Raw genomic sequence first — 13120 nt, forward strand, 5'->3', positions numbered from 1 at the left:
CACTCACACACACACAAGTCCAGCCTGGTCTACATAATGAGTTCCAGGAGAGTCAGGAGTCTCTACATAATAGGAAGAGCTTGTCTCAAAACAAACAAACAAACGAACAAACAAAGTGTGGGAGCATGTGTCTTACTANAATCATGATACTACAGGAGGGAAGACAGCAGACAGGAATGTCTCTGCGGAGCCAGGCCAAGGCCTGTGCCATGTGGGATTTCAGGATGGTGCCACCATCCTTTTCGCAGGCATCCTGCCTGCATGTAACAGCTGCTTCTCAGCCCTGCCACCCTTGGCCCCTCTGGACAGGATGGACTGAATCTACAGGCAATGCACACAATGCTTAGACAAGTCATCAGCTTGTCCCAGGTGCCCCTGGAGCTCCATACTTACTCCATAATCAGGACCGCCCAGCTCCTTGATGCGGACCTCCCAGTGTCCTTTCTCCCTCAGCAGCTTGTTAATTTCGTCATTCAGGTCTCGAATTCGGAATTCCCCTAAGCCAGCTAGAAAACAAAAAACGTTAATATCATTTCTTCAAGATGCCATGCCCTAAAGTAATGAATGTCAGTACTTTCAATAATATACTCAGTGTTACAGCTTTAGAAAGGCTTCAACCCCAAAGGTACACTGCCTAAAACTACTCATTGAAGTTCAGAAGAAAAGGCCTGGTGTGGTGGTGCATGCTTTAACACCAGCACCCAGGAGGCAGAAGCAGGCAAACCTCAGTGAGTTCTAGCCTAGCCAGGGATACACAGTGAGACTCCAGCTCAAAAGTAAATAAATAATAAATTGACTAAGGAAAGTCACTAACACCCAAATAAAGGAAGACCAAGTACTATAAATAAAGATTCCCAATAATGTAGGGTTAAAAGTCTTTTAAAAAACTTCATCCTCTGGGCTGGAGAGATGGCTCAGTGGTTAAGAGCATTGACTGCTCTTCTGAAGGTCCTGAGTTCAATTCCCAGCAACCACATGGTGACTCACAACCATCTATAATGAGATCTGACACCCTCTTCTGGTGCATTTGAAGACAGCTACAGTGTACTTATGTATAATAAATAAATAAATCTTAAAAAAAAANAAAAACAAAAAACTTCATCCTCACTAAGTGATGGTGACACACACCTTTAATACCAGCACTTGGGAGACAGAGGCAGGTGGGTTTTCCACCTGCATGTACATATGCACAGAGGCAGGTGGGTTTTCCAGGTCAACCTGGTCTACAAAGAGAGTTCCAAGACAGCCAGGGCTATGCAATGAAACCCTGTATCAAAAAACCTTAAAAAGTAGCAACCAAAAAACTATAAAAGGAAACCCTTCTATATCATTTACAGCACTTTAGAGTGAACAGTCAAGGCTATAGGCAACAGTTATTTCTGAGGCAGGCAAAAATTCAGTGAGTCTGGCTACATTCGCCCTTTCAGGAAAGTAGGCCAGGACTGTGGACTTGATAGCCGGCCTAAGACCAGTTGAAAGAGGAAATGCACAGAGCGCATGCTGAAAGGCTGGCCAAGGTGGCTAAGCACTGGACACAGATGGACACCCCAAAGATGAGAGGACAGTTGGTAACCACACACAAGTTGAGTCCCCAGGAGTCACAGCAAGGTCTAAAGCAAAGCTAACTGGAATAAAGCTGAAAGTGATCATGGGGGAACACTGTGCAGTGAAGGGTGCAACCTGGATCTGGGGACAGCTTACACAGACACATAAGCCTCTAACTTACGCTAGAGGTAGCATGCTTCATCCTGCATAAGTCCATTGAAACAAAGAATAAAAGGTAAGATGGACAGAGAGCTCCATGGTTAGGAGCATTTGCTGTTCTTGCAGAGGACCAGTTTGAGTGGCAGCAGCCACTCACATCAGGCAGCTCACAACCACCTGTAACTCAGGCTGCAGAGGATTTGTCTGGTGAACTCTTCTAGCCTTAGCAGGCAACCGCACCTGCATGTACATATGCACAGTTGGTGCTAGAAGGAAGGAAGGAAGGAAGGAAGGAAGGAAGGAAGGAAGGAAGGAAGGAAGGAAAAGAAGGAAGGGCTGGAGAGATGGCTCAGCAGTTAAGAGTACCAACTACTCTTACAGAGGTCCTGAGTTCAATTCGCAGCAACCACATGGTGGCTCACAACCATCTGTAATGAGATCTGATGTCCTATTCTGGTGTGTCTGAAGACAGCAATAGTGTACTCATATACATAAAATAAATCCTTTTTGCTAGCATTTGCNGGAAAAAACTGGTGGCTACATAGCAAGACCTTATCTCAAACAGTATCAACAGAAAAGCTGAGTGTGATGGTCCATGCCAGTAACCATAGCACTAGGAAGGCTGAGACAGGAGGATAGCTGTGAGTACCAGAACAGCTGAGGAGGAAGGGAAGGAGGAGAGAGGAAGGGAAGGAGGAGAGAGGAAGGGAAGAGGAAGAAGAAAAGGAAACGTTTACTATGCAGAGTCCTACCATCTTGAAACACAGCATCTCTTCATTATTATTATTAACATCTTTTAATTCCTTTCAGTAATATTTTGTTGTTTCAGCAAACAAACTCTGAATATATCTGTTAGCTTTATATACAAGTAGACTGGAGTATGTCTCAGGAGTGGAAGGCCAACTGTACAGGACCCTAGGTTCAATCCCCAGCGCCACCTAAACAGACAGATACTGTGCAAATACTCCTGGTTTCCTGGGGGTTTTCAATTTTTATTTATATGTGTGTATATGTGTCTAACACCTGTATGTGGGTACCAGCAGAGGTCAGAAGAGGGCACTGGATCCCCAGGAGCTGGAGTTAGAGCTAAGTGTAAGCAAGCTGAAGTGGAGACAGGTAACCAAGCCCAGGTTCTCTGGAAGAGCAGAGCAGCCAGTGTTCCTAACCACTGAGCCAGCTCCCCAGCCCTTTGCTGTTATCCGTATGATTGGTTTTCTTTTCTTGTTTACTTTTTTGTTTGTTTGTTTTATTTTCTTTGTTTTCTTCTTTGAGACAGGGTTTCTCTCTGTATAGCCCTAGCTGTCCAGGAATTCCCTTTGCAGACCAGGCTGACATGGAGATCCACCTGCCTCTGTCTCCCTGTGTGCTAGAAAGAAATTATGGACCATCTCAAGTAGTGTGTTTGGTTAGTTTTCAAACCTAGGTCATGTCCTTAAACACAAGGCTGTCCTGCTTGACCCTCCCACTTGCTGATTTTATAAATGGTAACAACACAAAAGCGTTTGAATTTCCACATATATACATGCACATGTTAATTTTTAAGTATGTAGGCATTTTTCTTCCTGTTGTTATAATCAGAAAACTTAATTTGTAAGATTTCAATTATTTTGAATTTTCTGACATTTGTCATATAGCCTAGAAAGAATATGTTCTATTTTGGTGAATAATTTGTGTGGCCTTATAAGGGAAATGAATAGATAGTCACAGATAGATGGGGGGCTGGAATGGGAGAATCAAGTGGGAACAAGGGAAGGAGGGTTGGAGGGAAATACAGGGAGAGACAGCTAATATTAAAAGGGGTAGTATGGAAGCCTAATACAGAAGAAACTTCCTAAAATATATACATATTGAAGGCGATCGACTCTTATCACCAAACTAGACTTCTACTGCCAAAATTGTGTTATATCTAATTGAGTTGTTGTCCAAGGAACCCCACAGGAACTGTTAAACAACCCAGGCTGTTGCCAAGACTACAGGTTGCTTGTCCGCAAACTGCACAGCACAGCCCCATTGCTGAAGACAACATCTACACAATTCATTGAAGATGGAGCTGTCTAGCCAGTGTCTACATAGAGCCTTCACCCCTACATTCCAGCATCTTTGGTAAAGGACCATACTCTACATGCTCTAAAAAGAGAAACGCAGGCTGGAGAGATGGCTCAGCAGTTAAGAGCACTGACTGCTCTTCTGAAGGTCCTGAATTCAAATTCCAGCAACCACATGGTAGCTCACAACCATCCGTAATGAAATCTGATGCCCTCTTCTGGGGTGTCTGAAGACAGCTACAGTGTACTTACATATAATAAATAAGTCTTAAAAAAACAAAAAAGAGAGAGAGAAACGTAAACACTAACCCAGCTACCAACTCTTTACTACAATGGTGTTCTGCCTGCAGGATATGCTAGGGCAATTGGTGGCACAAAGCTGTGGGAGTAACCAACAATAATTAGCTTGACCTAAGGCCCACTCCACAAGATACAACCCATACCTAACACTGCTTGGCTGGGTGATCAGCCCAGGGACCAAGGGCAAACACCAAATAATCCTAGTCTAAAAGGGGGGGGGGGGAACACCGTGATAAAATCAGTCCCACTGACACTCTGCTACACTCATAGATCAGTGCCTTGCTCAGCCAACACCAGAGAAGCTTCCTCCTGCAGCAGATGGGGACACATTCAGAGATCCACAGCCAGACATTCCACAGAGAAGGAACACTCGGCCCTAAATGAAATGTCTACATCAAATCCCGTCCCTCCAAGGGCAGTGGTGGCACATGCTTTTAATCCCAGCCCTTGGCAGGCAAAGGCAGGAATGACCTCTGAGTTGGGGGCCAGCATGGTCTGTAGAGCGAGTTTCAGGACAGCCAGGACTACACAAAGAAACCCTGTCTCAAAAAGCAAAAACAAGACAAAACAAAAACCTCACAAAAGGAGGCAAAAAAAAAAAAAAGTGTACTGGCCAGAGGGGATCAAGGACACCAAGAAAACAAGGCCCTCTAAGTCACCATGAGGAAACCTCATGTGAACTTAGGGGCTGAATATGCAGAGGGCCCGCACAGCTCCCAGCATATCCTTTGCATTTNTTTTTNTTTTTTTTTTTTTTTTGGTTTTTTCGAGACAGGATTTCTCTGTATAGCTCTGGCTATCCTGGAACTCACTTTGTAGACCAGGCTGGCCTCGAACTCAGAAATCCGCCTGCCTCTGCCTCCCAAGTGCTGGGATTAAAGGCGTGCGCCACCTATGACAGCTTCCTGCTAGGTGTTTTTATGGGATTCCTGAAGTGTGAATGAATGGGTCTCTGATTCTTTTGTCTTCTCTTGGGCTCTTTTCCTTCTGTTGGTTTGTTTTGTCCAATTTTGATGTGATAATTTTTCTTTTATCTTATTTATTTTTTAAGATGAGTAAATGAATGAATGATTAAAGACCTATCCACTACAGTAAAGTTTAACAACTGGACTGTTGTTTATGCATGCTGGGACAGAGGAAATCAGTTTTCAATAATAGAACAACACTAGGTATATCAACCACTCCACGACAGGCCTCATGCTCAGGAGTAGTTGACAGACAGATACTGGGCTCCACCATTTTTTAATGTGCTTACATTTATATTTGGTTGCAATTTAGTGGTTTGTTCTTTGTTCTGTTTTGTTTGGGGAGGTATTTTGGTTTTTTGGTTTGGGGGATTTTGTTGTTGTATTGTGCTACCATTTGCTTTTAGAGAAAGAACTTAAAAATTGGGTAGGGGGCTGGAGAGATGGCTCAGTGGATAAGAGCACTGACTGCTCTTCCAGAGGTCCTGAGTTCAAGTCCCAGCAACCACATGGTGGCTTACAACCATTTGTAATGGAATCTAAAGCCCTCTTCTGGTGTGTCTGAAGACAGCTACAGTGTAGCCATATACATAAAATAAATAAATAAATACATCTTTTTAAAAAAAAGTTGGGTAGGAAGGGGGAGAGGGTCTAGAAGGACTTGAAGGAGGGGAAGAATATGATCAAAATATATTTAAATTTAAAATTGTTCTAAATAATGAAAAAACATAATAAAGTTAAATGAAATGTCATTAGGTGCTGCATTCTAGAAATGCCAACTAGGTCAAACTGACAAAATTGTGTTTACTTGTTTGATGGTTCTAGCCTCCAGCGTGCTGTGTAGCTGTGAGGGCTGCCCAGAGCTCCTGCCCGCACTTCCTGACACTGGGATCGCAAGCATGCACCACACCTGGCCAGCATTCACACCGGTCCCCACATCTGACTGTGTTCTAGAACACTTTAGAAGGCAGGCAGCTTACCATTCTGAATCTGAGCAACCTTTTTTGAGATCTCTCCAATGATCTGTGGGAAGCAACAGGCACATTCTCATCATTTTTGAACATATCTGAAAGTACAAGAAACTGGTAATTCACAAGCAAAAAAAAATGCTATAGGTGTGGCAGAGCACACCTTTAATTCTACCACTGGGGAGGCAGAGGAAGGAAGATCTCTGTGGGTTCACACACAGTTTGGCCTATGCAATGAATTCCAGGCCTGCCAAGATACAAAGTGAGACTATGTCTTAAAAAAAAAAAAAAAAAAAACAGCACTGGGCAGTGGTAGTGCACACTTGGGAGGCAGAGGCAAGCAATCTCTGTGAGTTCGAGGCCAGCCTGGTTTACAGAGAGTTCTAGGACAGCTAAGGCTACATAGAGAAACCCCGTCTCAAAAAACCAAAAACAGCCTGGTGTGATGGTGCACACCTTTAATCCCAGCACTCGGGAGGCAGAGGTAGGCAGATTTCTGAGTTCAAGGCCAGCCTGGTCTACAAAGTGAGTTCCAGGACAGTCAGGGCTACACAGAAAAACCCTGTCTGGAAAAACCAAAAAAAAAAAAAAAAGAAGAATAGAAAAAAAAAACTAGAACTAGGGAGGCAGAGGCAGGCAGATCTCTGTGAATTAGAGACCATCCTGGTATACACAGTGGAGCCAGGAATACAAAAAGAGACCCAATCTCAAAAAAAAATTTTTTTTTTTGGTTAATAATCATTGATGAGGTAAAAAGAAGCAAGCAGAGCCATTATTTCTACTGAACATACCTGCCGTCTCCACTTCTCCGCTTTCGGCAACTCAGTACATTCGGAAGCAAGGAAGGGCCTCCGTTCCTAAGGAGGGTGAGAGTAACACACATGGGAACTGGGCTCTGTACACACCTATGTGACATCCACAACCGATTCAGCCTTGATACCTTAAATATTTAATGCTCTAAATATACTTGAAGTCACAGTGCTAGAGGATATTCAATTCCTAACCGTCACTGTACAATCTCTTAGGGAGCTATATAATTAGGATATATATACTTACTCAAGGAACTGTGTATAGTTAAAATAAATATATGCAAATATTTAGTCTCTCCAGGTCCACTCTCTACCTTCTCCTAGTCAACATTAAAGCTGGAACAATAAGGGGCAAGCGGGAAGCAGATAACCACGTGCCAACAGAAAAGAGGCAAAGCAGCAGCACGAGTGCACAAACTCTTCAGCTAACACAGCAGGCAGAGCTGCGGCTCCAAGCCTGCATCTGCTCCTGCTACTTCCCAGGGAGTGCTTCACTCACCTTGACTTTTCCCTCTTCCAGCTGAGCTTGACGAAACCTCGCCAGGGCAGTCCTGCAGGCACACAAAAGACCCCATTAGATTTCTTAGCACTCAAGTTCCTGGATGGGGTAGATCTGCTCATGACCACAGCTAACAGCATTCATGCAAATGGTAATAAAAAAAAAAAAAAAAAAAAAAACATAGTAGTTAAGGATTTGTATGTTCCAAGGGATAGGCCTCCAACATCATTTGTGTTTCTGGGCACTCAAATATCTACTTTATATTTACATTGCATATATAGACTGTGGGGAACTGCTATTTATCACACTGTGATAAGCAATATACAGAAGTATTAAAAGGGGCTAGAGAGATGGATCACAACCATTTGTAATGAGATCTGACGCCCTCTTCTGGTGCATCTGAAAACAGCTACAGTGTACTTCCATATAATAAATAAATAAATCTTTTAAATAAAAAAAATAAGAAGAGCTAAAAGATTAACATCAGGTTGCCCTTCCCATCATTTCCAATTCATCTTCAAGAGGGAAAATGTTTACTCACTGAAAGTTCTGGAAGATGTCAGACAACATTAGTGGGGAAAAAAAAAAACACAAGCAAACAAAGAAAGGTTATTTTAACACATGGGGAAAAGAAACCACTTCTAAAAAGATTCCTACCAAAGGGATCTCATACAAGCTCTGTGCCGATTACTAAATGTCAAATTTTTCAGCCCCAAGAAAATTGATACTCACATGGCTTTTTCTGCATTTCGGGCCTAGAAGGAGACAAGGGAAGAAAACACCAAGTTTAGAATAATTGTCTTTCTTGTGATTGATTTTAAGCCGTACGTTTTAATCCGTCAATGTGTGTGCCTGCTTGTCTGTGCATGCACTGTGTGTGTGCAGAGGACAGGAGAGAACATCAGCTCCGTGGAACTAGAGTGCAGGCAACTGTCAGCCGCCTGACATGGGTGCTGGGCACCAAACCTGCTCCTAACCACTAAGCCAATTCCTCTGGCCCTAGAACATCTTTATCACTTCTACTGTTTTGTTTGTTTGTTGGTTGGCGATATAGAAGTTTCTGGTTTCTTTGGAAACTCAGTTGTGTCATGTGATGTCTTACTGGAAACTGTCTTATGAGAGGATGTTTTTGCTGAAGCAGACACATGGGAGGATGTTTTGCTAAGAACAGACATGTGGTGTTGTCTGAAGGCAGCCTGGAAAAGGGGCATGTGATGTTTTGATAGAGCAGATGCTAGAGAGAACATGTGATGTTTGGAAAGGATATAAATGTAGTCCAATAGACAGTGGATAATGCTGGATGGTATTGGTAGGCCTTACCATTCTTTGTCAGTCATTGTTTGTCATGACTTCAGAGAAGAAAACAAACCAAAAAAAATTCTGGTGATGTTCCAACAGCTTCTTGCCGCTTCTGCAGATTCAGGCCAATTGCCAGAGCCTTGCAGTTTCTTCTGGATCAACCCGCCGCTGCTGACTCATGAATGGTATTTTCCAGTCCCGCCATTGCTGACTCATGATGGTATTTGTGAACGGATCTAGCTAATACTGCTGATCTGTGTAAACTAAAATGCTGATATCCTGACAATGAAAATTGGATTTGCTCCAAAGAACTATTTCTCAACAGGCCCACATCCTCCTCTGCTCTGTTAGCCTTTCCTTTCCACTGCCTCTGGTGGGTGGTGGACTAGAAGGGACATTAAAACATTTAAGAACCCTCATTAAGGGCTGGTGAGATGGCTCAGTGGGTAAGAGCACCCGACTGCTCTTCCGAAGGTCCAGAGTTCAACTCCCAGCAACCACATGGTGGCTCACAACCATCCGTAACGAGATCTGGTGCCCTCTTCTGGAGTGTCTGAAGACAGCTACAGTGTACTTACATATAATAAATAAATAAATCTTTAAAAAAAAAAAAAAAAGAACCCTCATTAAAAATAGGTTTTAAAAAATCTAAACCTACCATTAGTTGGTTTCTGGCTTTTTGAGACAGCATATTCTGTGTAGCCCTGGCTGTCCTGAGACTTGCTCTGTAGACTAGACTGTCTTTGAACTTAAAGATTGGCCACCTCTGGCTCCCGAGCATTGGGATTAAAGGCATGTGCCGCTGCCATCACCAGGCTGGTTTTTATTTTTTATTTTTTTAAATCATACANATGTGCAGAATGTATTGTGATCATATCCACTAACCTCTCTGACCCCTCTCTCGCTCCTGATACGATAACATATGCACTACCATACACCACTCTAACCAGAAACAGCCTAGTTGTCTGTCTGCTGCCAGTGGCTATCAGAGGAGAGCAACCAGACTGGCTTTGCAGTGTTAGGTCAATGGTCCCTAAATGTTACACAGGATCAGGAAGAGAACACAGATTTTTTTTTCAGTTGGATTGTGAACTACACAGAAAGCGCACCTGCTGAATGTGGAACTTGAGATTTTGCTCCCAGCTCTTCCTCTCACCATCACTGAGACATGGTCTCACCAAAATCTAAGTTTCCCTTCACAGCACATATCGTAGCTTTGATCTTGCAATGTTATGATGACTTACTCAGATAAACACATGAAGACAAGCAGAAACAGACACACAGTCTAGAGAGTCAGCAAGATGAGTTTAATTTAACTTGCCCTTCAGAATGCCCCTTCCAATCAACTCTGAAACCTGGCCAGTGGAAGGTGGATATATGAACATGACATTAATACAGGACACACCCTCCTTCAGACGTAGCTGCTTCAAGACCACTGTTTCCTCTCCTTTTTAGGTTTCTGTTCTCAACAGTCTGTAGCATCCAAAACATCCTCTGTAAGCATTCCATGGCTTCCTTAAATGTTTATGCATCTGTTTTATTTAACAGGAGTATGTATCTGTTTGCACCCATGTATGTGTAAATACCACCCCGCCCAAAGTGTATTAATGGGTTTTTTCTACTTAGTATTGTAAAGCACAGACTGACAAGAAGGCCTATATATTTGAATAAGTGTCCATATTTTGCATGTGGTTATGCATATACTTACACCTGATCCTTAAACATACTTTGGCATATGCATATAGATAAATATCTACCAGCTGGGCGTGGTGGCGCACGCCTTTAATCCCAGCACTCGGGAGGCAGAGGCAGGCGGATTTCTGAGTTCGAGGCCAGCCTGGTCTACAAAGTGAGTGCCAGGACAGCCAGGGCTACACAGAGAAACCCTGTCTCGAAAAACCAAAAAAAAAAAAAAAAAAATTTACCAAAATGGGCTGGTTTTGTAGATAAGACTATACAGATTTCAAAGACATCAATAAATCTCAGAAGTATGAAAGCCACTCCGTATACTTTTAAGGAGATTTCTATCTTTAATTTTTAAATATTTTTTGTATGTGTATGAGTGCTTTGTCTGTATGCATGTAAGTGCACCACATGAGTGTCTAGTGTCACTTAACAAGTGGGTGTTGGATCCCCTAAAACTAGAGTTTTGGATGACTGTAAGCAACCATGTGGGTGCTGGGAACCAAAGTGAAGTGGTTTTTCATCACTGGGCCATTTCTCGAGGTCCACGGAGACTTTGCTTTGAAATTACTACAGTAACTGCGCCTCTTTGAACCAACACTGTGTCTGATCTCATACTTATTAAACGGTTCTTGAGTGAATGAAACCGAGAATCACAACCTCTCAACACGTCAGCCCATCCTATTCATTCACTCACGGTGATGTCACACACGTGTAGAGAATGCCAGATTCTGTCCTCGGTTTCAGGCAAGCAAAGGCGTGGAGATCCTGCCCTTTAAAAGGTCCTATCCGTGGAACCTGAGAACCCCGGGCCGTTCAGTTTCTACGCATAATGTGCTTCACCCGGACTGAACCACCAAGACTCAATACAGCTCCCAAAGTCAGTTTTCTTGCCATTTTTTACAGCTACGCCAGGCGGGAAAAGAATCCCGGCATAGGCCAGGAAGCCCGAGGCCGCACACTGGCCCAGACCTCAGGTCCCCCGTGAACCCCATCCCTTCCCCACCGCACTCACCATGGTGCCGGCGAGGGCGNCCTGGCGCCGCTTCGCAACGCACAGTGCTCAGGCGCCCGGAACGAGGCAGGCAGACGCGGGAACGGAAAACAGCGGACAGTCTGGTCTTTTTGTCGGAATACTAAATGGAAAGGACCGGAAGTTAAGGACCGGAAGCGAGGGAGGGAGNACGAGGGAGGGGAGAGAATTGCAGTGGAGCTTCGGTGGGCGGCTTCCCGCCGACGCGTGTCCAGTGCGTCATCCCGCGCCTAAGTCAGCAAGACTACGCTTGCGCGGCAGGAATGTGTACGTCAGTTGTCGTTTGGTTTCGTTCTGCTGGTAACTGAGGTCAAAGATTCGCCTGCCTCTGCTCTTCCTGAGTCTTCTATGACAGCAGATGACCTTTTTGAAAATGACTCCACCTCTGTGAATGCACTGAGTGTTCACAGCCACACGGGGCCCTGCGTGGACTCCTGTCACCTGCCTGGACCCCGCAGGCGCAGGCATTGGGGCGAACCAAAGCCAGTGGGGCGAACCTGCCTTCCTGGGAGGCTTCTTCACCGCTGCCTGCCATTTACTTGGAGCTGAACAGTGCCTGAGACTATGATCGTCCTCCTTTTAAGAAACGTGTATAATTATCATTATTCTTTATTAAAGGTGACTGTTTCCAAGAAACTGACAGATGGGCTCGTGAAAGAAACGTTTAAGCCAAGAAATCAGTTCTCTCTCCACACATTCCCAGAAGGCAGAGACCACGCCTTTTAAAATAGAGATGCTGGGCGGTGGTGGCGCATNCCTTTAATACCAGCACTCGCATGAGGAGTGCAGAGGCAGGCGGATTTCTGAGTTCGAAGTCAGCCTGGTCTACAAAGTGAGTTCCAGGACAGCCAGGGCTACACAGAGAAACTCTGTCTCGAAAAACCAAAAAATAAAAATAAAATACAGAGATAAGGCTAGGCTTGTTGGCTATTGCCTTCAATCCCAGCATTTTGATGGCAAAACAGGCCAGTTTCTGTGAACTGGAGGACATCCTGGTCTTCATAGAGAGGAGTTCCAGGCGAGCCGGGGGTGCATAGTGAGACCCTGCCTCAAAAACTAAAGAGAAAGGCAGCTTTGATCCCAAGACTCAGAAGGCAGGCATATCTTTGAAGTCTGAAGCTAGTCTACAAAGTTCCAGGATAGCCACACGAAACGACTCGAAAAACAAAAAAGTAATGAGAAAATGAAATACGGAGTGAGGTCCAGAGAAGAAAAAGTTCCCTGGAGCAGGTGGGAAGTTAGAGACTACGTGAGTCACTTAGCAGAGATGGATTCTGGAAATGGTGGTGGGCTCTCCCACTGAGTCAACACTAAGGAGAGTACCCGTGTCATAGTCCATGCAAGGATGTTACCACTGTGCATATAAGACCAAATTAGACCAAATTAGAGTCCTTTATTAGTTGGCAACTAGTGGGCAGGCTCTTGTCCCAAAGCACACTGCATCAGAGCTCAGGTATACGGCATTTATTGAGCTAAAAGCATTGCAGTCAGATGTAGGTGAGAGGCACCAGAACCTTTGTTTTGGTATGCATTCAGCAGACGTTTTTGGCTGTACATCTCAGCCATGGTCAGCTCACTATATAGGCTTTCCAAGATCTCAGCAGAGGCGGGAACTAGTAGTTCAGAATGAAACAGGTTCCAACAGATACTTAGAGCATCTATGTAAGTGGGCAGCCGGTCACCCAGCTAGAATCTGTGTCCCCCCACTTCTTGCAAATAGGTTGTGAGGNTGGAACCAAATGATTGTCAGTGGTGCTTTGGGTCAGGAACCCCAAGAATTTTTGCCTTAACTCTTAATTTCTGCACTGCTAAAGC

At 44.2% G+C, this 13120-nt stretch overlaps 1 protein-coding gene across 2 annotated transcripts in view; it reads right to left on the reverse strand.

The window, feature by feature from the left end:
* Positions 1 to 11607, reverse strand: part of LOC110295541 (pre-mRNA-splicing factor ISY1 homolog) — a 21571-nt gene extending 9964 nt beyond the window's left edge. The window contains exons 1-6 of one of the 2 annotated variants that reach the window (XM_021164033.2): positions 11288 to 11605; positions 8023 to 8045; positions 7291 to 7342; positions 6774 to 6839; positions 5995 to 6037; positions 394 to 506 (exon numbers count right to left, since the gene is read on the reverse strand). In XM_021164033.2, coding sequence (XP_021019692.1) covers positions 394 to 506; positions 5995 to 6037; positions 6774 to 6839; positions 7291 to 7342; positions 8023 to 8045; positions 11288 to 11290 — 300 coding nt within the window. In that variant the 5' untranslated portion in view covers positions 11291 to 11605. Of the gene's footprint in view, positions 1 to 393; positions 507 to 5994; positions 6038 to 6773; positions 6840 to 7290; positions 7343 to 8022; positions 8046 to 11287 lie in introns of both variants that reach the window. The other variant, XM_021164032.2, reaches the window with a different exon arrangement.
* Positions 11608 to 13120: the final 1513 nt, after the last annotated feature.

The sequence above is a fragment of the Mus caroli genome, chromosome 6 (genome assembly GCF_900094665.2).
Source record: "Mus caroli chromosome 6, CAROLI_EIJ_v1.1, whole genome shotgun sequence".
Lineage (NCBI taxonomy): Eukaryota > Metazoa > Chordata > Mammalia > Rodentia > Muridae > Mus > Mus caroli.